The following is a 27,975-nucleotide window of genomic DNA, read 5'->3' on the forward strand; positions in this document are numbered from 1 at the left end:
GGGCCTAGAATATGGAGGCTAAGAGGGGCCTAATACTATATTGGGGTACAGAAGGGGATCTAACAACTATATTGGACACAGACGGGGCCTAACATTCTATGGAGGAACAGAGGGGCCTAATAATATATGAAGCACAGAGAGCTTCTTATATTATATGGGGACACAGAGGGGTCTAATACTATATGGAGGAACAGAGGGGGCCTAATAATATATGGAGGCACAGAGGGCTTCTTATATTATATGGTGACATAGAGGGGGCCTAACATTCAATGGAGACACAGAGGGGTCTAATACTATATGGAGGAACAGAGGGGGCCTAATAATATATGGGGGCACAGAGGGGGCCTAATAATATATGGAGGAAAAGAGGGGGCCTAATAATATATGGGGGAACAGAGGGGGCCTAATAATATATGGAGGCACAGAGGGCTTCTTATATTATATGGTGACATAGAGGGGGCCTAACATTCAATGGAGACACAGAGGGGTCTAATACTATATGGAGGAACAGAGGGGGCCTAATAATATATGGGGGCACAGAGGGGGCCTAATAATATATGGAGGAAAAGAGGGGGCCTAATAATATATGGGGAAACAGAGGGGGCCTTATAATATATGGGGGCACAGAGGGGGCCTAATAATATATGGGGGCACAGAGGGGGCCTAATAATATATGGGGGCACAGAGGGCTTCTTATATTATATGGGGGCACAGAGGGCTTCTTATATTATATGGGGACATAAAGGGGGCCTAACATTCTATGGAGACACAGAGGGGTCTAATACTATATGGAGGAACAGAGGGGGCCTAATAATATATGGGGACACAGAGGGATTCTTATATTATATGGGGACATAGAGGGGGCCTAACATTCTATGGAGACACAGAGGGGCCTAATACTATATGGGGCACAGAGGTGGGCCCAATATTAAACCCAGCTGTATTATTATAGTAATGTAGTATTGTTATATTAGTTCAATAATAATAATTTTGTGTCATATCGAATTTGAAAAGAACGTGTCCCGTCAGCTTCAAATTTTGTCTATGTGTTGTCCATTTATCTGGCCGAGTTTAAGACTTGTGGGATAGGAAATAGCTAGCTGATAACTGCTGTAAATGTTTACAACAACCCTGCCATATATACAAAATGTATAACATGTATCTGTCACTTTAAAAAACTTTTGACATGTTGTGGAGTTTTGATGGGTCACACAGGGATCAGTGGAACGATTGGGATGAAGCAGGAGACTGAGCACTTCCCTCCCAGCTCCCTGAGGTCCCGTGCACGTAAGCCCTTATTACATGGGGCGATCTCCAGGAGCAAGCGCCGACAGTCAGGTCATCACTCGCTTGCTCCTAGTTCCCTGGTCGCTGCTGGCGCTATTACATGTGCAGACGTGAGCAGGTAGGTGCGGGGGAGGGGGGCGCAGGAAACTAAAGATCGTCCGGGCAGCCCATAGGACGCTGCTTCTATACCACGGGGCGATTGCAGCAGATCATTGCTCTCAACCTCACTCTTTCAACATGTTGAAAGACAATGAAAGCGGCGAACAACTGATATCGTGCATGTCGGCTGGTCGTTGCCTTTTATTACACAAAGCGATTATCGGCTGTGACGGACGATAATTGGCCAAATACGTCCGATAATCACTTTATGTCATAGGGCCTTCACATCAGGAGTCCGCCTCAATCGTAAGCAGATGTGGGAAGGAAACGCGCTGAGCCTGCACCTCCCTGGCTGGTTCTGCTGATCCATTAGGGTCTGAACAGAGAACAAACCAAACTTCTGAGGTCTCTAGTCTACAACATGGTAAAGGGTTTTGGGTTTAAAGTGACAGTGTCCATTTACTTATGAGTCACATGACCAGTGAATTTGCCCCACTATCTGCCCCCCTGTCTCCACATTGCCACAAGCACTTCCCTTTATTCCCTATGGATATCTATCATCTTACTACGTGTATGTCTATGTCCACATTCTTCTCTTCTATTCCCCATTGCACAGCTGATTCGTGTTCCCTCAGGTATATATATATATATATATCAGCCATCCAGCTATAAAGCCCCTATTACAGTACGAGGCTGCACTGAGCACATAGAGCGGCGTGTGGGAGCGGCCGCCCTCACCCGGACCGGAGCGCAGCGATTCCCATCGTAGGGCGTGGCCGAGCACTACCTATGGGCGGGGCTACAGCCCAGTGACGTTGCGGGGGGCGGGCATTGATGTTGGCAGGCGGCTCCCGGACTTGGGCATCAGACGAGGTGGTAGCGGGCACGATGTGGCACGTCGTAGCTGCCGGATTTCTCTTCTTCCCCGGGTTATACCACCTAAGCAGCCGCTGTGCCCGCAGGCTCCTGCCGGGATGGGGAGAGACCGAATACTCAATGATCAGCTCCAGGTAAGAAACTCTGGCGGAACATCTGTCTCCTCCGTGCGGCAACATCTGGAGGCTGTAATGTCCGATATAGCTGCAGTGTATCTGCATCTGGATGGTGAGAGATGGAGGAGGCCGGACACAGCGCACATCTACAGGCATATATCCTGCCACACCGCACATCTACATGCATATATCCTGCCACACTGCACATCTACAGCCACACTGCACATCTACAGGCATATATCCTGCCACACTGCACATCTACAGCCACATATCCTGTCACACTGCACATCTACAGGCATATATCCTGCCACACCGCACATCTACATGCATATATCCTGCCACACTGCACATCTACAGGCATATATCCTGCCACACTGCACATCTACAGCCACATATCCTGTCACACTGCACATCTACAGGCATATATCCTGCCACACCACACATCTACATGCATATATCCTGCCACACTGCACATCTACAGGCATATATCCTGCCACACTGCACATCTACAGCCACATATCCTGCCACACTGCACATCTACAGCCACATATCCTGCCACACTGCACATCTACAGCCACATATCCTGCCACACCGCACATCTACATGCATATATCCTGCCACACCGCACATCTACAGCCACATATCCTGCCACACTGCACATCTACAGCCACATATCCTGCCACACCGCACATCTACATGCATATATCCTGCCACACCGCACATCTACATGCATATATCCTGCCACACTGCACATCTACAGCCACATATCCTGCCACACTGCACATCTACAGCCACATATCCTGCCACACTGCACATCTACAGCCACATATCCTGCCACACTGCACATCTACAGCCACATATCCTGCCACACTGCACATCTACAGCCACATATCCTGCCACACCGCACATCTACATGCATATATCCTGCCACACCGCACATCTACAGCCACATATCCTGCCACACTGCACATCTACAGCCACATATCCTGCCACACCGCACATCTACAGCCACATATCCTGCCACACTGCACATCTACAGGCATATATCCTACCACACTGCACATCTACAGGCATATATCCAGCCACACCGCACATCTACAGGCATATATCCTGCCACACTGCACATCTACAGCCACACTGCACATCTACAGGCATATATCCTGCCACACTGCACATCTACAGGCATATATCCTGCCACACTGCACATCTACAGCCACATATCCTGCCACACCGCACATCTACAGCCACATATCCTGCCACACTGCACATCTACAGGCATATATCCAGCCACACCGCACATCTACATGCATATATCCTGCCACACCGCACATCTACAGGCATATATCCAGCCACCCCGCACATCCCCACCCACACCGCACATCTACATGCATATATCCTGCCACACTGCACATCTACATGCATATATCCTGCCACACTGCACATCTACATGCATATATCCTGCCACACTGCACATCTACAGGCATATATCCTGCCACACCGCACATCTACAGGCATATATCCTGCTACACTGCACATCTACAGGCATATATCCTGCCACACTGCACATCTACAGGCATATATCCTGCCACACTGCACATCTACAGCCACATATCCTGCCACACCGCACATCTACAGGCATATATCCTGCCACACTGCACATCTACAGGCATATATCCTGCCACACCGCACATCTACAGCCAAATATCCTGCCACACCACACATCTACAGCCACATATCCTGCCACACCGCACATCTACAGCCACATATCCTGCCACACTGCACATCTACAGGCATATATCCTGCCACACTGCACATCTACAGCCACATATCCTGTCACACTGCACATCTACAGGCATATATCCTGCCACACCACACATCTACATGCATATATCCTGCCACACTGCACATCTACAGGCATATATCCTGCCACACTGCACATCTACAGCCACATATCCTGCCACACTGCACATCTACAGCCACATATCCTGCCACACTGCACATCTACAGCCACATATCCTGCCACACCGCACATCTACATGCATATATCCTGCCACACCGCACATCTACAGCCACATATCCTGCCACACTGCACATCTACAGCCACATATCCTGCCACACCGCACATCTACATGCATATATCCTGCCACACCGCACATCTACATGCATATATCCTGCCACACTGCACATCTACAGCCACATATCCTGCCACACTGCACATCTACAGCCACATATCCTGCCACACTGCACATCTACAGCCACATATCCTGCCACACTGCACATCTACAGCCACATATCCTGCCACACTGCACATCTACAGCCACATATCCTGCCACACCGCACATCTACATGCATATATCCTGCCACACCGCACATCTACAGCCACATATCCTGCCACACTGCACATCTACAGCCACATATCCTGCCACACCGCACATCTACAGCCACATATCCTGCCACACTGCACATCTACAGGCATATATCCTACCACACTGCACATCTACAGGCATATATCCAGCCACACCGCACATCTACAGGCATATATCCTGCCACACTGCACATCTACAGCCACACTGCACATCTACAGGCATATATCCTGCCACACTGCACATCTACAGGCATATATCCTGCCACACTGCACATCTACAGCCACATATCCTGCCACACCGCACATCTACAGCCACATATCCTGCCACACTGCACATCTACAGGCATATATCCAGCCACACCGCACATCTACATGCATATATCCTGCCACACCGCACATCTACAGGCATATATCCTGCCACACCGCACATCTACAGCCACACCGCACATCTACATGCATATATCCTGCCACACTGCACATCTACATGCATATATCCTGCCACACTGCACATCTACATGCATATATCCTGCCACACTGCACATCTACAGGCATATATCCTGCCACACCGCACATCTACAGGCATATATCCTGCTACACTGCACATCTACAGGCATATATCCTGCCACACTGCACATCTACAGGCATATATCCTGCCACACTGCACATCTACAGCCACATATCCTGCCACACCGCACATCTACAGGCATATATCCTGCCACACTGCACATCTACAGGCATATATCCTGCCACACCGCACATCTACAGCCAAATATCCTGCCACACCACACATCTACAGCCACATATCCTGCCACACCGCACATCTACAGCCACATATCCTGCCACACTGCACATCTACATGCATATATCCTGCCACACCGCACATCTACAGCCACATATCCTGCCACACTGCACATCTACAGGCATATGTCCTGCCACACCGCTCATCCACATGCATATATCCTGCCACAGTGCACATCTACAGCCACATATCCTGCCACACCGCACATCTACAGCCACATATCCTGCCACACTGCACATCTACATGCATATATCCTGCCACACTGCACATCTACAGCCACATATCCTGCCACACTGCACATCTACATGCATATATCCTGCCACACCGCACATCTACAGCCACATATCCTGCCACACTGCACATCTACAGGCATATATCCTGCCACACTGCACATCTACAGGCATATATCCTGCCACACTGCACATCTACAGCCACATATCCTGCCACACTGCACATCTACAGCCACATATCCTGCCACACTGCACATCTACAGCCACATATCCTGCCACACTGCACATCTCCTGCAACAATGCACATATCCTGCCACACTGCACATCTACAGCCACATATCCTGCCACACTGCACATCTAAAGCCACATATCCTGCCACACCGCACATCTACAGCCACATATCCTGCCACACCGCACATCTACAGCCACACCACACATCTACAGCCACATATCCTGCCACACTGCACATCTACAGGCATATATCCTGCCACACTGCACATCTACAGCCACACCGCACATCTACAGCCACATATCCTGCCACACCGCACATCTACAGCCACATATCCTGCCACACCGCACATCTACAGCCACATATCCTGCCACACCGCACATCTACAGCCACATATCCTGCCACACTGCACATCTACAGCCACATATCCTGCCACACCGCACATCTACAGCCACATATCCTGCCACACCGCACATCTACAGCCACATATCCTGCCACACCGCACATCTACATGCATATATCCTGCCACACTGCACATCTACATGCATATATCCTGCCACACTGCACATCTACAGCCACATATCCTGCCACACTGCACATCTACATGCATATATCCTGCCACACCGCACATCTACAGCCACATATCCTGCCACACTGCACATCTACATGCATATATCCTGCCACACTGCACATCTACAGACATATATCCTGCCACACTGCACATCTACAGCCACATATCCTGCCACACTGCACATCTACAGACATATATCCTGCCACACTGCACATCTACAGCCACATATCCTGCCACACTTCACATCTACAGGCATATATCCTGCCACACCGCACATCTACAGGCACATATCCTGCCACACTGCACATCTACATGCATATATCCCGCCACACTGCACATCTACAGCCACGTATCCTGCCACACTGCACATCTACAGCCACATATCCTGCCACACCGCACATCTACAGCCACATATCCTGCCACACCGCACATCTACAGCCACATCTCCTGCCACACTGCACATCTCCTGCAACAATGCACATATCCTGCCACACTGCACATCTACAGCCACATATCCTGCCACACTGCACATCTACAGCCACATATCCTGCCACACTGCACATCTACAGCCACATATCCTGCCACACTGCACATCTCCTGCAACAATGCACATATCCTGCCACACTGCACATCTACAGCCACATATCCTGCCACACTGCACATCTAAAGCCACATATCCTGCCACACCGCACATCTACAGCCACATATCCTGCCACACCGCACATCTACAGCCACACCACACATCTACAGCCACATATCCTGCCACACTGCACATCTACAGGCATATATCCTGCCACACTGCACATCTACAGCCACACCGCACATCTACAGCCACATATCCTGCCACACCGCACATCTACAGCCACATATCCTGCCACACCGCACATCTACAGCCACATATCCTGCCACACCGCACATCTACAGCCACATATCCTGCCACACTGCACATCTACAGCCACATATCCTGCCACACCGCACATCTACAGCCACATATCCTGCCACACCGCACATCTACAGCCACATATCCTGCCACACCGCACATCTACATGCATATATCCTGCCACACTGCACATCTACATGCATATATCCTGCCACACTGCACATCTACAGCCACATATCCTGCCACACTGCACATCTACAGGCATATATCCTGCCACACTGCACATCTACAGCCACATATCCTGCCACACTGCACATCTACATGCATATATCCTGCCACACCGCACATCTACAGCCACATATCCTGCCACACTGCACATCTACATGCATATATCCTGCCACACTGCACATCTACAGGCATATATCCTGCCACACTGCACATCTACAGCCACATATCCTGCCACACTTCACATCTACAGGCATATATCCTGCCACACCGCACATCTACAGGCACATATCCTGCCACACTGCACATCTACATGCATATATCCCGCCACACTGCACATCTACAGCCACGTATCCTGCCACACTGCACATCTACAGCCACATATCCTGCCACACCGCACATCTACAGCCACATATCCTGCCACACCGCACATCTACAGCCACATCTCCTGCCACACTGCACATCTACAGCCACATCTCCTGCCACACCGCACATCTACATGCATATATCCTGCCACACCGCACATCTACATGCATATGTCCTGCCACACCGCACATCTACAGCCACATATCCTGCCACACCGCACATCTACAGCCAAATATCCTGCCACACTGCACATCTACAGCCACATGTACTGCCACACTGCACATCTACATGCATATATCCTGCCACACCGCACATCTACATGCATATATCCTGCCACACCGCACATCTACATGCATATATCCTGCCACACCGCACATCTACATGCATATATCCTGCCACACCGCACATCTACAGCCACATATCCTGCCACACCGCACATCTACAGCCACACTGCACATCTACAGCCACACCGCACATCTACAGCCACATATCCTGCCACACCGCACATCTACAGCCACACCGCACATCTACAGCCACACTGCACATCTCCTGCCACACCACACATCTACATGCATATATCCTGCCACACCGCACATCTCCTGCTACTACGCACATCTCCTGCCACACCGCTTATCTACATGCATATATCCTGCCACACTGCACATCTACAGCCATACTGCACATATCCTGCCACACTGCACATATCCTGCCACACTACACATCTACAGCCACACCACACATCTATTGCCACACCGCACATCCCCTGCCACACCGCACATCCCGTGCCACACTGCACATCCCGTGCCGTACTGCACATCCCGTGCCGTACTGCACATCCACTGCCACACTGCACATCCCCTGCCACACTGCACATCCACTACCACACTGCACATCCACTGCCACACTGCACATCCCCTGCCACACTGCACATCCCCTGCCACACTACACATCCCCTGCCACACTGCACATCCACTGCCACACTGCACATCCACTGCCACACCGCACATCTACAGCCACACTGCACATCTCCTCTGACATCTGTATCCTGCTGCATTCCAGGCGGCCTCTGTGTTCAGTTTATTCATATACATTGCCTGTGTGTCCAGTTCATTCATAGACACTGCCTCTATGTGCGGCTCATTCAGATACACTGCCTGTATGTCATGTTCATTTATATACTCTGCCTGTGTGTCCGGTTCATTCATAGACACTGTCTGTATGTGAGGCTCATTCATATACATTGCCTGTGTGTCCGGTTCATTCATAGACACTGTCTGTATGTGAGGCTCATTCATATACATTGCCTGTGTGTCCGGTTCATTCATAGACACTGTCTGTATGTGAGGCTCATTCATATACATTGCCTGTGTGTCCGGTTCATTCATAGACACTGCCTGTATGTGCGGCTCATTTATATACACTGCCTGTGTGTCGGCTTCATTCATAGACACTGCCTGTGTGTCCGGTTCATTCATAGACACTGCCTGTGTGTCCGCTTCATTCATAGACACTGCCTGTGTGTCCGCTTCATTCATATACACTGCCTGTGTTTCCGCTTCATTCATATACACTGCCTGTGTGTTATGTTTGTTCATATACACTGTCTCTGTGTTATGTTTGTTCATATACACTGTTTGTGTGTCCGGCTCATTCATATACACTGCCTGTATGTCATGTTCATTCATATACTCTGCCTGGGTGTCTTGTTCATTCAGATACACTGCCTGTATGTCATGTTCATTCATATACACTGCAAGTGTGTCATGTTCGTTCATATACACTGCCTGTATGTCCGGCTCATTCAGATACACTGCCTGTATGTCATGTTCATTCATATACACTGCAAGTGTGTCATGTTCGTTCATTTACACTGCCTGTGTGTTCGGTTCATTCATATATATACTGTATGTCATTCATATAGCCTGTGCGTATGTCAAGTCTATTCATATAGACCGTTCCTTTGATATACTTATACCCATAGACTACCTGTATATCCTGTTTATTCATATAGTACTCCTCTTCTATATTCTAAATCGCCTGTATTTCATGTGCATACATATACAACAGCGTTCCTCGCAGACTGTATGTTATCATACACATGGTCTAGGTGAGGAACGGTATTGTATTCACATAAAATGAGAGCACTACTGTGTATATTATACATACTGTACTCTATATAGACTGTCACAATATTTTCTTACATGTAGTGTATATTCTGTGTTCATACATATAGTAGTGCTTGTCTCACAAGCGTCCTGTACTTCTCTCATGGACTCTGTGAATGTCATCTTCTTTTTCAGAGACTTTTTAAAAATGAAAAAAGGAATCTTAAATCGGTTTGCAACAACGGCCGTAATTTATACAAAACACATGTTCTATTGTAATGAATAGAATCCCGGCCGGAGCATATACACATAGGGCCACATGTATTATCCGGCGAAAGGATGATTTTCGGCGGAAAGTGCCGATTTGCGTATTTTTTTATACGCAAATTGCCGATCTGCGAATAAAATATTCGCAAATCGGCACTTTCCGCCGAGTACGCCAGGGTCAGAGTCCGCGCGATTTACCATCCGTTCCGCCCAAATGTATGCCGAAAACCTACTCCAGTCCTCAGCTGGCGTAGGTTTTTGGCGGTGCACACCGGCGTGCACGGGATTTATGTAGAGGCAGTCCACCTCTACATAAATCCCCGTAGCGCCGGAGCTGCGGGGGCATTTATAAGTCCGGTGTAAAAAACGCCGGACTTAATAAATGCCCCCCATAGTATACGCTCCGGCCAGGGTTCCATCTGGTCGCCGGAAAAACTGACATATCAGTTCACACAATGGAGCGTGCGGCTCCGACCGCACACTCCATTGTGTGCAGTGGTCAATTCGGATGCAGGCGCACGCGGATGCAGGTCCACCCGCATCCGAATTCAGCATAAGTAAAGATCATCCGGCCGGCTGGGTCACAGAACGGTCGGTGTTATATGCCATGTGAACATGGCCTTAAAGTGTACCCGTCGTTATAACTTTCAAAATCTAAATCAGAAGTAGATTTGAAATAAAGCTTTTTTGCAATTTACATTCATTATTTGTTTTTAGTGGTCATGATTTAGGCTGGGTTCACACTATGTATATTTGAGGCTGTATTTGGTCCTCATGTCAGGTCCTCATAGCAACCAAAACCAGGAGTGGATTGAAAACACAGAAAGGCTCTGTTCACATAATGTTGTAATTGAGTGGATGGCCGCCATATAACAGTAAATAACGGCCATTATTTCAATACCACAGCCGTTGTTTTAAAATAACAGCAAATATTTGCCATTAAATGACGGCCATCCACTCAATTACAACATTATGTGAACAGAGCCTTTCTGTGTTTTCAATCCACTCCTGGTTTTGGTTGCTATACAGCCTCACAAATACAGCCTCAAATATACATAGTGTGAACCCAGCCTTAAAGTGTAACTGTCATTTTAATGTCATTTTTCAAAAAATCAATAAATATAACTGCTTTTTAAGTACAGAAAGAGGCTTTTTGTCTAATAACCTACTACATAGATGTTTTACTTAAATCGCTTGTACTATTCATTTCTACAATAAAAAAATTTAATGAGTTACTCTTTAAAATAAAGCTATACTTACTTGTATCCAGGTCCAGACTTTGGAAGGCAGCTTTTTAGTCTTTAGTCTTAGGCAGATTGAAAAAAAGAGACTAAACACATGGGGGACATTTATGAAGTAAACCCAGCCTGCCCTTTTCCCGGCGCAGGCTCTGCACAACCAATCTACACCTGTTTACAGCAGCCAGGCCAGTCCAGGCCAGTACAGGGTGTCACGGCTCAATCAAATGACTGCCTTCTCTGTGAGTGCAGATGACCGGGACTTCCTGTGTTTAGAGTCTTTGTAAAGACAAGTGCTGTGTTTTCCACGATAACAAAAAACAAAAAAAGAATGTAAATTGCAAACTTGCTTTCTATCACATCTACTGCTGATTTAGATTTTTAAAGTTATAACGACAGTGACACTTTAAGTTGCCGGATGGCAGGTGAGAACAAAGCTTAAGACAAATCAAATTCATGACTTGCAGCTAAGCTTTTTATATGCAGTAAAAGTATGTAAAACAATAAGATTGATAAAACAAGGTGATAGAGGTAGACAATAACAACAGGATTATACACTGCTTCCCCCACAAAACCTCATAAGCCAACAATGCCAATCCCTATCATATCATAACAATATCTGGCCTGTCATGGGGATTTCTTATTAGATTCTGTGCTTATGTTTCCCTTTGTTAGTTCCAAAAATATCAAAGGTCCTGGGCACACTGAGAATGGTGGGTTAGTAGCTGTACCTGTACATAGAGCGCGGAACACTGAGAATTAACATAATTTTTTTACTCTCCTCCTCAGCGCTGGCTTCATTAAAGTTTCACTGGTTTAAAAAAAACTTTTGACACGTCAAAAGTTTTGATCTGTTCGGGTCTGAGTGTTCAGACCTGTACCAATTGTAAAAACGAGCTGGGAGAAGACCGCGCTACAGCATGGTCCTCTCCCCGCTCTGTGTCAGTGAAAGAGTTGTGCTCCATAAGGCAAGTCTTTGGGGTTGTCCAGGTCGCATGGACACAGAGGGGGGAGAGGAATAGATAGCAGAGCGGTTCTACTGATTTTCCTGAACGGCTGGTCTCTTACGCCAAGTGAACATGGCCTAAAGGGGAACTCTAGTGAAAAAAATGTTTTCAAAGCAACTGGTCCAGAACATTATACAGATTTCTTAATTTCTTCTATTTAAAAATCTCAAGTCTTCCAGTACTTATCTGCTAATGTATGTCCTGCAGGAAGTGGTGTATTTTCAGTCTGACACAGTGCTTTCTGCTGCCACCTCTGTCCATGTCAGGAACTGTCCAGAGCAGGAGAGGTTTTCTATCAGGATTTGCTACTACTCTGGAGAGTTCCTGTCTCAGATAGAGATGTCAGCAGAGAGCCCTGTGTCAGACTGGAAATAATACACCACTTCCTGCAGAACATGCAGCAGCTGATAAGTATTGGAAGAGTTGACCATTTTAAATAGAAGTAATATACAAATCTGTATAACTTTCCGGCACCAGTTAATTAGAATTTTTTTTTCTACTGGATTACCCCTCTAAAAGGGAAACTACCAGCAGGTTAACATTAGCACGCAAGGTATTGAGAGTGAAGGTACATTTCTTAACTTAATCTTCTCCGCTGTTTTTGTGCAGTTTGTAACTTATACAAACACTCTGCATACTTGTATGTAACAGACAGAGATCACTCCTTCACACACTTTACACCTATACAGGTCACTTCTATGACTGAGCAGTATCCAACCTATTCCTTATGTGTTTTCTTGTGTATGAAAATTTGATGGCCTGTGCTGGATGCTGGATTCCCTTTTGCTATATTCTGTATGAGTGAGCTGGACTTGCTTCTTGTTGATGTCAGTCTGTCCGGCTCATCAGATGCCGTATCACTTTCTGCACTGGCATTGTATCTTCTGTATTGAGCAGCAGTGGAGCCTGAAAAGACATGAGCTGTAGTCGTATCTGATGCATATGTTGTAATATGAGTATAGCTGAATCCAGATACAACACATAAGCTTCAATAAACATGATGGACACAATGCAGACATATTTAGCCACAATTATCTCTGTATTTTAATATACAAAGATGAATAAATAAATAGTAGTTCATAGAACCATCAAGTATGAGCTGTAATAAAATTGTTCCTGGAGGAGCCTTGTACTTATTTTAACTTCACTCTCTGTAAAACAACAAGAACAAACACCATCCAAAATCTGGAAAATTGGTGAAAAAGCAGGAAGTATATGTATGCACATCCTTTGTAAGGCCATGTTCAGACACTGTATGAGACCGGCCGTTCCGCGACCCGGCCGGTCTCAGAAAAGATCTTTTTTGTTTTTCATCTTTTTGTATTTTCTGGTTGTCATGAAGTAAAATAAGAAGTATGGAATTAAAGTAAGCATCATATGTGGAGAAGAGGTATAGATTCTGGTCAGAATACTAAGGGTTTAGGCCCTTTTACACAGGCCAAATTATCATTAAAGAGCGTTTCTAGGAGCACTCATTTACTCAATAATCGGCCACTGTAAAATGGCTAGTGACCAGCCAACAAAGTCGCTTGTCGGCTGATTTGATCTTTTGTTCACACAGTAAAATTTACGGTATCTGGTGCTTATCTCTAAACAGGAAATGTTCGGCTGATAACAATGTATTTCATGGCCGCATGAACAATAGGGTGATTGTTTGTGCGGCCCAGCCACGCAAACGCTCGTGCCATGCACACCTGCTGTGCTGTATAAAAAGACCCAGACGGAAGGAATTGGTTTAGTCATTTTTTTGTATTGTTTGTCATTTTTCTTTATTAATGATGTTAAAATAAACTAAAGCATACCTATCATTCTAGTTCTGTGTTCTGCCAATATATGTGTAATAGCAGTATATCTGACCACATTGGGGAAATTTAGATTTTTCCTCATATCATCGCTAGAAGGGTTAGTCCCTGGCTACTATGATTGTTTCCCATACTCAGCAGCAATGCTCCCTGTCCCCTAGCCTACATTGTCTCCTGCGTCTAATAAAATAGCTAAATGTCCTGGTCTAAATCCTGGATTAGAGCCTTATTTTCTCCCAACCTGAATACTGTGTACACAACAATCAACAGCTTCTCCATAAGTCCCTATCCCCACACCAGCAGCAAGGTGATCTTATAACCAAGGGCCCTTTTACATTATCGCCATTATTTTAGAGAGTGCACAGATTCTGGGCATTTGTTTCATTAGATGCAAGTGTGTATGTAAAGTATGTGAAAATCATACACCTACCTAGAGGTATTTCCCTCAAACATTACTTTTCATATGTTGCTGTCCATGGTGAGACTAACAATTCTTTTCATACTTGTTATTATCTATTCAGTCTCCTTCTCCCAGTTCTGAGCTGCTGCTTTCTACTGAAGACACAAAAAAATTTTTTTTTTCTCCCGTCTCCCCCTCCATTTCAAGGTGGCTGATGTAAACAAGTCCCTATCTGCAACTTTGTAGTGCCGGAAGGGATAATCACAGTGAGTTCATCAACTTGACCTCAGATGAACTCTTACAGAATTACAAAGAAGCTATAAAGTTGAAGATAAAGCCAAAGGAGGAAGGATTTAGAGCAGAAAGGGAGAAAAAAAGCTCACACACAGTTTTTTGTGTCTTCAGCAGAAAGCAGAAGCTCAGACCTGGGGGAAGGAGACTGAATAGATAATAACAAGTATGGAATGAATTGTTTGCCCCTCCATGGGCAGCAACCCGTATCGCAGTGGATTTTCTGCTGCGGATCCACAGCAGATTTGACTGAATGAATGAACACAGCATCAAATCTGCACAATCAAATCTGCTGCGGATCCGCAGCAGATTTTACAGTGCGGATCTGATGCTGTGTTCATTCATTCAGTCAAATCTGCTGTGGATCCGCAGCAGAAAATCCACTGCGATACGGTACGTGTGAAACTCATCTGAATATTTATTAACACATGAATACCTGTTGCTCATTTAGATGTAAACATCCACCTGGATAAACACATATAAACCTGCATCAGAACTTGATGTGTAAATGAGTAGGGCTGCAACAGGTATTTTGTGTTAATGACTCCTGAATGTCAAATCTTTCTAGATATACAGTGATACGGGCAAGTACGACGCATGACTGCATAACAGGGCTGATTTGGTATTCAGGAGTCTGGGAAAGCAAAATGGCAAACACTGTAGAAGCTGGTTGGTGGCCATATTACTTAATACTGTGTGACATGAATTTTAAATCGCCACTTCTCACAGTGCTCACACAAAAGAGGCCGTCCGAGGATGGAGAGCATTATACTGTATGACACAAATGTGTAATGGCACACCACCAATATGGCTCTGACCTAGTAAGGCATTGACTCCACAAGACTTCTGAAGGCGACTTGTATGTTAGTGGTAGATGTTAGTGGCGGATCCTTATAGTGATATAAACTGTGAGGAGGCACCTTGTTTCTGTTCCTCAAACTTTTCCTTAATTTTTGCTGTGTGGTGTGTGGAAGGGTGCATTACCCTGTAAAAAAAAGATGACTCTCATTAGGTTTAGAGATGAGCAAACCTTTCGTGATGCCTGTGATCCCGGATTTATAGTTGCGATCCTTCAAATATGCGGCCAGGATATTCTAGGGAATTGACCTGGAATTCCCTGGAATATCCTGGCCGCATATTCCCGGGATCGCAACTATGCACCTGAGATCACAGGCATCACAATCGAGCGCATCTCTAATTAGGTTATATCATTGCTGTAAAGCGGTGTACCTGGTTTAGTATCCTGTTTCTCTGAAAATAAGACCTAGGAGAGGTTTTCCTGAATTTCTAAATATAAGGCTTCCCCTGAAAGTAAGACTTAGCAAAGTTTTTGTTTGGAAGCATGCCCGCCAAACAGAACACCAGGGCATGCAGCAGTGATTCTTTTTAGCTCACCACCTTTGTCCCCTACCTTCACTGTCTGTTGTAGAGCAGTTGCATGCAGGACGTGAAGACCGTCACCTGCCGCCAACCCTAATGTTCACTTTCACAGCAGTCACTTGTAAATGTGCAGGCAAGACATCAAGAGACCTGTCGTCTTCCGCCATCCTCGTTGCCGCTAACACCGGATGTAGAGCTGCACACAGTCTGCCGTTATCCCGTCGCCTCCTGCCGTACTGTACACTGTCCCTGCTGTGCTGTACGAGTGTGCTGCTGGTGAGCTCCCCCTGGTGGCCGGAAGCTGCCATACAGTACGCTCTGTCCCTGCTGTGCATGCGACATGTGACATGTGACATGTGACATGTGAATTCTTCTTCATGGAGAAATGACATCCTCTGAAAATAAGACCTAGCGCATCTTTTGGGAGTAAGAAGTAATATAAGACACTACTGTCTTATTTTCAGGGAAAAACTGTAATATAAATGGGAGTAACCTTTTATTATGGCAAGTACAAAAACAGGAAGGACGTACAGATATACACAATGAGTATGCAGGTCAGATAGTTATAATTGGGGTTGTACAAGAACACACATGGCACAATACAGAAACTGGAGAAAGGTAATAACTACTGTAGTATATTTGCATAAAATATATATTCATGAAGATGTGTAATCAGGATATACAGGGCACCTAGATTGTAATAGGATAGATGGCACAGGCTTATACATGTAAAGGTTAAAGGGGTCCAATAATAAAACCCAATTGTCTAATAAATGTTATGGGGGTTGTATGTCCATTGCAATGGTCCCCTCTTATATTCCCTTCCTTTAGGGGAACAGGAGTGGTCTCACAAAGCTACTGGGGGAGTTTCAGATTGAGAGTTGCCTGTAATGAAAAGCATTATAATAACTCCCCCATCCTCCCAATACACAGGAATGTTTGGGGGGTGGAAGGTTAACCTGCTCTCTGGCTTATATCTCAGAAGACAAAGGGGTCAGGCAGTGATTTTCCATCACGCCCGACCCTGTCTCCACCGATATCATCTGTTGGTGGATGTAGTGTCGGGAGAGCCCCATACATTTGGCAGATCATGCTGCGAACAGCTGGTTTGAACAACAAGTATAAAGTGTATGGGGACCATTAGACTCATTGGATTTATAAGCTGGGATTAATTGCAGATTTTACTTACAAAAATCTATGAGCGCAGCTTCTCTTGCTGTATAATTTGCTGACTATAGATCAGAATCGTCTGGTGACTGATACAGTTCCACTTCAGATGCTGTAATGTAAATGAGCCATGCAGAAAAGAAGCAAGTGCAGCTTATTTTAGTTTAGTTTAGTTTTTTAGTTTTTTTGTTTTGCTGGTATAACTAGTTATTTTTTTATTATAAGTCTGTGGAAAAGATCATTTAGATATAGTAGAAATAGTTGTTTATGCGATAAACATTGTTGTAAAAATGCTCTCGCCACATAAGAAGCTACGTCACTTATCTGCGGGAATTGTTCAATAAATAGCAAATCTGTTATTAGCATATTACTATAAACTTTAGGAGGCTATAAGACCACCCTTAGGGTCCTATTACACGGAGCGATTTTTAACGATTAACGACTAAAGATAAACGATCGCAAACGAGATTGTTTATCCTCAACCTGAAATCGTTCACCATATTACACAGAATGATAATCGTTAGGTACGATCGTTATTGTGATTGTTACTGTGATCGTTTGCAGAACAATGTGCACTTACACTGAACGATTAGTGAAAAAGTGTGGAACTTGAGCAAATGAATGTGGAACTACAGCGAACGATTAACAGTGATTTTAGGTTCAGATCTAAATCAAAGATTAACGACACACGAAGGATTTTTCGATCGTTGCCTGCAATTACACAGAACGATTATCGTTTAAATTCGTAGGATATACGATTTTTTGCACGATAATTGTCCTGTGTAATAGGGCCCTTAAGCCCCTATTACACAGTTCCTTGTTCCCCGCTTGCTGCTGCCGCTAATATACATGGTGGCAGCGAGCGGTTAAGTACAGGGGGGCCGCAGGGAGCTGCGGGGGGGCCCTGCCAGGGTGATCACTATATTGTCCGGGCAGCCCATAGAGGATAGTTGCGGTCTGCTGCTGCCGCTCCTATTCCGCAGTCCATTTGAAAGGCAAATGACAGCAACAATCAGCCGGCTGATCGTGGCCTTCTATTACACGATTGTCACCAGTAATAGGGCCTTTATTAAGAGCTTAGAGCAATAGAAAACATCCACAAAGGCAAGGCACATTTCCCATCCCATTACACTACAGGTAATGCTAAGCTGGAATAGATTGGTCTTCAGACCTGGAGCATAAACTGCGGGTTTAGAATGTGCTATGATGTCACGTACATTATGCTAATACTAATGCATACTGAGGTGTATAGAGGGCATTGTAAGTAGTAATACATTAGCCTAATTCTGTTTGGTTCATTGTATATACTGGTTGTGTTGTGCTACATGTTAGATATTGCTCTTGGTAGTCTGTAGTGTTGAGCGAGCACAAGTCCACGTTACTCGAGTCAAGCATATTTTTAATGCTGGAGTGCTCAACTCAAACCCAATTGAACCCCATTACCGAACCCCATTGAAATCAATAGGGGACTCGAGCATTTAAGGAAGAAGTCAGGGGATTTAAAGGGGAATTATCAGCAGGTTCATGCAAACAAACCTGCTGATATCCCTCCAGCTTTGTACCTGGTACAGATACCCGCAGGTTCATTTGCATGAACCTGCTGTTAGTTCCCCTTTAACATAATTTTCAAGTGGCAGGAGCAGAAGGGAACATAACAACCAATCATTACCCCCCCCCCCCCCCCCCCCCCGAGCCTTTGCAGGGCTAGATTGCCGCTCCAGGACCCCCGCCGGGCTCTGGGATCTCTTATACAGCTGACGTCATGACCCAGTTGTTGGACTGCCTGCTGATTGACTGGGGCAGGACACAGCTACTGTCACTGATTGGCTGAGCGTGCAATTTATCAGCCAGGTCGTGACATCATCGGAACTTGGGGAAAATGCCTTCCAGGAGGAGTCCTGGAGCTTGTGACACAAGGAGGTGAGTAATGATTGATTGTTTTTTGCCGCCCCTGCCAGACCTCTCCTTTACCAGGTGCATACTGACGCAGTTCTAATGTATCTTGTAGAAACCCATTGCGGTTTTTCATTTAAATTTTTGCATATTTCATTTAAACATCCCTTCAAGGGACAAAAAATAGAATGAAAAAATGAAATAGTTTACTGCGGCTGGCGGGAGGTATAAAATAACTGATGCCCGTCAATTATTGAAGGTGTACGGCCACCTTTACCCAAGCACCATTAGGTGCTCAGTCTGAGCATGCTCGCTCAACACTAATAGCGTGTAGATACTCCTGTAAATGGTAATCACATCCCATCTGTTATATCATCTAAATAATTATTATAAGTCACACATTTTTGCGGATGCGGACATAAGTCTTTGTTTGCTCTGCTTCAATTCCTGTCAACATAAGTTTTCATTTTACAAATATGCGACAGCGTTGCAGGAGAAATTGTCCCATTATGGTAATAGTATTTTATTACCCAGACGTGTGTGATCCTCGGGGGAGATCTCTGGTTACAGTGATGCTTAAGAAATAATCCATTCTAATGTATACTGTGTTAGAGCATTAGATTAGTGTAGCTTTCACAGTTTAGTAGAATGATATTCTCTATATATGCCAGACTTACACAAAAGTGAACAACAAGAGAAAATGTCCCCTCTGAGTCAGTGAATAACTGCAATATAATCACTTTTAAGGTCTGCAGAACCAGTCGTATTACGTCCCTATAAAACTGGCCTAAAGTTGAGCATTTGACCATAAATGTTCACAGGATAAGGTTTTAAAGCAAAAGTGACAGACTAGTATAATAGCAACTGGCAATATTATAGAATCTCCGTCCACGTAGCAGGAAATTATTCTATAATAATGTGACCTGAAATCACATACTATTTTCTGCCTATGTAAATTCATACCTAGTACCTGACAAACGCACCTAAAACAACACTTAAACAGCGAAGAATGGTTGGTAACATTCGGAAAAATCCTCTCGTGTGTACCTACCCGAAACACAGAACTGTTTATCCTGTACAGTCGGTCATGTGTAAATGACAAAGATGTACTTTGCCATGTGATAATTATTGATATAGTAAATCTGTCACCAACTTGTTTCAGCACAGATGGAAAAGGATGTTACCATAGTTGTACCAAGGTTGTAATCACATGGTTGTAAAAAAAAAAAAAAAAAGTAAAACAGTAGGGGGTGGGGTTTGTAGGTAGCCATAAAAGCTTTTTTTGTGTAATGCTTTACACACGTATGCAAAAGATACTGGCGGATCTCTGACAGCCATATTTCTGTTCAGTGTAGGAAGTTGTTCACATTATATGGTAAAGGAACCCTGTACATTGCCAAACGCTGTATAATGGGTTTGGCAATCTTAAAGTATACCTGTCATTATAAAAAAAATTTTTAACATGTCATAAAGACATAAAAAAAAACACAAAAAAATGCAACAGCTCACCTCTAATGGCAAGATACAGACCCAATACAGATATGAAAACTCTAAAAGCAGCCCCCAACTGCTAAACGAAAAACCTCCATAAAAATAATGAGACTCTGGGTTACCATTTGCACATAGTGTGAACCATCCCACCACGATAAGGCGGCCTCATGTTCGGGATGGACCCTACACTGTGCTTTGGCCTCTCCTCTCATATAATAAGCCTATGCTATGGGCATGCGGGATTCAACTAATACTGGCAAAAATAATAACCACCTGGGTGGGTTGGGTGGAGTGCACGACCAGGTAGAGGCAGCCACTCCCCCATCTGGAACACAGGCAAAAAGACAAATTTGGTCAGCTCTCCTGAGATTTTTATATTCATATGGAATCCAACAGAATAAGAATCAACACATGTTCCATCAGATGCTGTCAAATACTAGCCCTAATGTTGGGCATCTCTTTTGTTCTGTAAATGGATGCAGACTAGACTGTGCTGCCTCCTATACACTACATAGTCACATCATCCTGTATTCCTACCTCACTGTATCAAACCCTGAGAAGTTTCCAGAGTCTGCACAGTGCAAGGGCTGTTTTTCTCCTCTTCCTGCTCACTCATCCCCTCTCTACCGCTCATTGCTATATAGATTAGAATGGGAAATGCAAACCTGTCTTTACTCTGCCTCTATGTCATGTAAATAAATAACTTTTTCTTGGTAATGAACAAATAAGAAGTGGTGCTGGTGGTGGAAGTTACAGACTTTCTTATACTTGCTTGTACTATTGATTTCTGCAAAGATGTTTTAAATTACAGTTACACTTTAAGACCTAATATGCAACCATGCAAACTGTAATCGGCACAGAAGTGGAAGCATTACCTATTTGCTTGTCTGTGCTATACATAATTTAGCTTTTAGCTAATAAACTCTATACACTTACAATGCAAAAATATTTCTGAATGCTGCTACAGCTGCTTCATGTCTTTATAAAATCTAATTTCACTTAATGCTTCTTCTTTTTACTATGCAGTGTTGGTAGTTTATTACAGTTTTAAAGAGAAACACATAAAATAAAAAATACAGGAAGGCAGGGGAGTGTGTGAACATAATAAAGTATACTGACCCGTCCCTGTGCCTCCAATGCGTCACTTTCAGGTCTGGCGTGCAGCTGCCAGAAGTAATTTTTGGCCGGCTCCTCCATACGTCACAGCATGGTTCCTGCTGCTGGAACATCATGGCCTCGCTGATAAATTGCCTGCTTAGCCCTTAAGAGACTGCCCTGCCCCCACTTCCTATGTTCTGTCTTGGTGTCTCTGTTACTAGCCACTAGAGATGAGCGAACCTCGAGCCGATCGTTCGGCATTTGAATAGCGGTGGCTGCTGAAGTTGGATAAAGCCCTGAGGCTATGTGGAAAACATGGATATAGTCATTGGCTGTATCCAGGTTTTCCAGACAACCCTAGATCTTTATCCAACTTCAGCAGCCCCAGCTAATCAAATGACGAACTTCATACTGCTGCATAGTATGTATGGATTGTCACAGTTTTAGGCCATGTTCTCACTGTGTAAGACACAGGTCTTTCCGTGACCCAGCCAGGTCACAGAACGGCCGGTACTGCAGTAACTTACAGGTGATCTTCACTGCCGTTAAATTTGGATGTCGGCGCATCAGCGTGCGCCTGCATCCGAATTACCTGCTGCACACAATGGAGAGTGCGTCCGGAGGCGCACGCTCCACTGTGTGCACTGACAGGTTTTCTGCAGCCGCTATTCAATGAATAGCGTCCGCAAAAAACTGACATGTCAGTTCCTTGCAGCGCCGCTAGGGATCCTGGACGGAGTGTATACCATGTGTATACACTTCGGACGGTATTCCTTAGAAGGCAGCACTACGTAAGTTCCGCAGTAATCATGGCCGTTGTTACAACGGCCGTGATTATTACGAAACTTACATAGTGTGAACATAGCCTTAGAGTGGTAGATTATAAACTTTTATTTTTCAGCTAACAAATCTCTTGTTGGTGCCTTGACTGTTATCAGGTCATTCAGGCGGGATTGTTATGCCATGATAACATACAGGTAGATGTAGTCATAGTAAGGTCAGACGGTATTTGAATTGCATTGATCTTGTTAGTAAGGCACCACAAACCTGTAAGTGATTACACACTGGGTAGGACTTTCTTGACTTTACCTGCTACTTCCTGTCACTCATTCACCATATATTAAACATGTTATCAATATAACCTTGTAAGAGAAAAACAATAGAGTGGTAGTTAAATATTCTGGATAGCAATGCAATGAGACTTAGAAGCATACATCTTCATGAATATATGTCGTTTAGGGTATAAACCCACACACCGTATATGCAGCGTTTTTACTGCTGCGATACGCAGCAAACTCGCAGCAAACTCGCAGCAGATTAGATCTAAATAACTGAACACAGCATCAAATCTGTACCAACAAATCTGCTGCGTATTTGTTGCATATCTGCTGCGTATACGGTGTGTGGGTTTATACCCTTAATGTGATATATTTATTAGCATCATCTTTCTCCTGTTTCCAGATTCTCTTTATAGAGTTTATATCAGCTAACATCATATTATATCATGCTCTTTCCTTTGAGGAACTGCATATGATATGCAATATTGCCATATTATAGGGTTATTCCTGAGCTGCTCTCTCCACCCTGCTCTGAACTCCCTTGCCCCCCCTCCCCCTCCCTTAGGGGATACTTATGGAAACAGCATCCCAGGCTGTCTGTCTCTGCACTCTGTGATGTGGACCGACCCCTTCAAATTGCTGACTACCTCACTGAGCTACCCTCCCAGCATCACAGAGTGCAGAGACAGACGACCAGGGAAACTGTTTATATGAGTGCCCCTGACTTATTACCTACAAAATGGCAAGCTTGTTTTCCACTGCCTGCAGATGGGACATTGTCTGCATGCACTTGCCGCACTGTGAAATTGGCTGTGTGGTAATTGATAATTAAAAAAATATATTTTTTTTAAAGCACTGCATTTAGAATATGATCCTTCATTCTCTGCTATGGGTGCCCTATATACTACTGTATGGTGCCTTATTAGAAGCAGTTCCACAGTAATACCAGTAATACTGCGCTTGAAAAAAAAAAACCTTTATCCCTCTGCAAAAAAATCAGTCTAATCCATCAAATAGTATGTCTTGTACAGCCCGGTACAGTTTGACCAAAAATAAAGCTTCTTTTTCACCTCTTGTTTTTCAGAATAGTCTCTTTTGTTCAAGGAGCTCTTGCTGCTGGTTCCGGCATCATTGTTATAACTTCCTGCAAAGATGTGAAATATGACAGGTAAGTGAATGAGAGCAGGGGCGCAGTATGTCACTTATCACATTGTCGCAGATAACTCCTCCCTAGGATGTATACCTAAGGAAAGGCCTAGTCACCCTTAGCACCATTCTTTCTGGGTCCTGAATATGTATTTGTTCAGGTGTCTTGTGTGAATATTCATGTAGATTGAGTGTTTCATAAACATGTTTTATCTTGCATATATTAGCCATTATTTATGGCATCTTAAATAATAAAGGGAAACAAGGTAGAAAAAGAAGATTACATCTGCTCATTTATTCATAACCAGTTTTTCAGCTAACCAATATTTCTCACGATTTTACTAGTTTTGGCTGCAGGGCAGTGCGAAAGGGTGGTTGTCGGTTGTTTCCACTTTAAGAATGATCACAGAACAGAATGTTGCTTCTTTTTATTTCACACGGGCACACAGAATGGCACAATAAGTGTGGTGGTTGCGGTCTACGTATGGTAGTACAAAACATCTGAATACTTCCATGTTCTTGTCTGAACCATCTGGGTCTGAGACACCGTTTGATGCTACACAGGTCCGCCGAAAATCATGTTACACATTAAGGGTGCGTTCACACCTACAGGATCTGCAGCTGATTTTCTGCAGCAGATTTCAGTTAAATAACTGAACACAGCATCAAATCTGATGCTGTGTTCAGTTATTTAACTGAAATCTGCTGCAGAAAATCAGTTGCAGATCCTGTAGGTGTGAACGCACCATAAAGGATTATCCAGCAGTTAATTTACATTTTTTTTAATATACAGTGATCCCTCAACTTACAATGGCCTCAAGATACAATATTTTCAACATAAAATGGTCCTTTCTGGATCATTGTAACTTGAGACCAGAGTCAACATACAATGCTATGGACAATCAGGAACTATGGCACATGTGAATAACTAGATGATCAATGAAAATGGCCATTTTACTGGTAACACCCCAGTATTACTGAAATGCATGCACTGGTTGGCTGTGTAGTAGTGATTCTCTAAAGTACAATGTGATACTACATGTCCTGTACTGCTCTGTACCTGTTCTAGAATACACTGATGTCAAGACATGTGATGGTGTCTCTGCGGTGTTTTGGTTGATCTCCCTGAGGTCAACCAGCGTACTTTAGCATGCACTCACTAGTCATTGCTCCCACTAGCCAGATTCCTACTCCACACTGATGAGGGGCAAATACCCCGAAACAGCTGTCTGTGGATGGATACCTTTCTTGGGTGGTTTCCTTGATTGGAGACATTCCTTGGCTTTGTTGTTCCTTCCCGGAGGAAGGTCAGGCTAGTTCACTGACATTGAGACATGTGATGGTGTCTCTGCAGTGTTCTTTTGCATATTTGATACTTCCAGAGAGGCAGGATTATAGTCATCCATGACCAGCTCTAAGCACTGAGGAACACCCACATGACTAGTTAAAGGAGTACTCCAGTGTGGGGGGTATTTTGGGATCTGGCCGGGAAGGAGGTGGCTGAGAGAAAAGACGTCCACTCACCTCCCCGGTTCCAGTGGCGGGTCCCGTATCGCAGCGCTCCGGTCCCCGGTTTCCGGACGCTTCCTGGTGTCTGACGTGACGTCTCAAGTCTGCTCTGCCAGTCACTGACAGAGGCGGGATCTGAGCAGACTTCAAAACGGATCCCCCCTCTGTCACTGACTGGCTGAGCGGACTTGAGACGTCACGTCTCGAGCCCGCGTCAGACACTAGGAAGCGGCCCGGGACCGGAGCGCCGCGATACGGGACCCGCCAATTGATCTGGGAAAGTGAGTGGACGTCTTTTCTCTCAGCCACCTCCTCCCCGGCCAGATCCCCCCCAAAAAAAACCACGCTGGAGTACCCCTTTAAGGCTAATTTACATATAGCATGGGACATTAACAAACCTCATTTTCTGGGAGTATGTGCAAAGCTCATAGGTGTCTTACATGTGTTTTACCAGCAGGAAGAGTGAGATTATGATCCTGCTATATAGAGCACTAGTGACATTGCATCTGGTATACTGTGTCCAGTTATGGAGACCTCACCTACAAAAAGACATTGATAAAATAGAACAGGTCCAAAGACGGGCTACAAAAATAGTGGAGGGTGTCAGGCATAAAACATATCAGGAAATACTTAGGCATTTGAATCTGTATAGTCTGGAGGAAAGAAGGGAAAGGGAGGACATGACTGAAACCTTTAAATATATTAAAAGACTAAATAAGGTTCAGGAGAGAAGTGTTTTTAATAAAAAAAAACTGAACTTAAAAACAAGAGGACACAGTGAGAGGTTAGTTAGAGGGAAAGAGGGAATCAACGTGAGAAAAAAATTACTTTACTGAAAAGTAGTAGATACTTGGAACAAACTTCCAGCAGGTGTGGTTGGTAAATCTACAGTAACTGAATCTAAACCTGCCTGGGATAAGCATATATCTATCCTAACATAATAAGAAAGGACTAGATGGACCAAGTGGTCTTTTTCTGCTGACAATCTTCTATGTTTCTGTGTATCTTCCAAACAAATGTAGTTATCGCCTATGGAATAGAATATTTTAGGGATACATCTATTCAGTAATGATTAATGTGGCTTGGATGGCCATATCAAATAACACAACACAAGGCAAACAGAAAACATTCCTTGCTGCTTCCCTGTTCCCTTGCTGTCTTGGCTGTAAGATCTTCTAGCTCTGGTTGCGCTCCTCTTCCGCCAGCATCTAACAGCCAGAGAACTGGAGGAGTGAGAGAAGTATTTACTTGTGTATTTTTTTAATGCGCAAAACATTTGCCTAGAAAACCACTGTAAAGGGAAACTAACAGCTGGTTAGATTTTTCTGTTACGTTTCGATAAGACAGGATACGGTGGGGAAGATGGCAGTATTACCTTCATCCTCAGCTCTGTCTTCCTGCAGTCGCCTGCTTAGTACGGTAATTAGGTGGTTCAGTGCATTCCCCCTTCCCCCTTTTCATGAAGATTTAGGTAGCACTCTGCAGTGACATCACACTGGGCACTCATCTTTGCAGACCGCTAGATGAATATTCATAAAGGGGCAGGCAGGTGGGCGAATCAGTGTTCTGAGGGAGATAGTACCACCTATAGTGCACCAGTCCACCTAATAGAACACAGAATTGAAGGAAAACTAACTGAGGATGGAGATTAAAAAAATCTGTATGTTTGCACTATTTTTACATATTACAAAATCATATACAAAACAAGAGTCCGTGGAGCCTCGGTTGCGAGTCTCAAAACACAGGAATAGCCAGATATCCCTAGCCTGTTGCCACAGGGTGCCTCCATGATGGGGAGAGCACCACACCACCCTAATAGCTAGCCCCTTAAGTCCCACTCGGTTGTGAGTATTGGAATATAAATAGGGAAACAACAGGTTGGCCCCTTTTGTGTCAATGTCTAACTCAAGGTGCGAGTATTGCGACATGACAAGGGCTTGCCAAGGCACGCATCCATCCACAGACAGCTGTTTCGGGGTATTTGCCCCTCGTCAGTGTGGAGCAGAATTCTGGCTGGTTGGGGCAATGACAGATCAACCAACAAAACACAGTACTCACTGAACTCAAGGAGATTAGTGAA

General features: G+C 44.7%; 1 protein-coding gene across 1 annotated transcript in view; it reads left to right on the forward strand.

The window, feature by feature from the left end:
* Positions 1-2,218: 2,218 nt before the first annotated feature.
* TLCD3A (TLC domain containing 3A) overlaps positions 2,219-27,975 on the forward strand; it is a 36,370-nt gene continuing 10,613 nt past the window's right edge. Inside the window, exons 1-3 of the mRNA XM_069972966.1 lie at positions 2,219-2,396; positions 24,325-24,408; positions 24,878-24,980. Of these exons, the coding sequence (XP_069829067.1) occupies positions 2,221-2,396; positions 24,325-24,408; positions 24,878-24,980 (363 nt within the window). The 5' untranslated portion in view covers positions 2,219-2,220. The remainder of the gene's footprint in view (positions 2,397-24,324; positions 24,409-24,877; positions 24,981-27,975) is intronic.

This window comes from Dendropsophus ebraccatus, chromosome 5 (genome assembly GCF_027789765.1).
Source record: "Dendropsophus ebraccatus isolate aDenEbr1 chromosome 5, aDenEbr1.pat, whole genome shotgun sequence".
Lineage (NCBI taxonomy): Eukaryota > Metazoa > Chordata > Amphibia > Anura > Hylidae > Dendropsophus > Dendropsophus ebraccatus.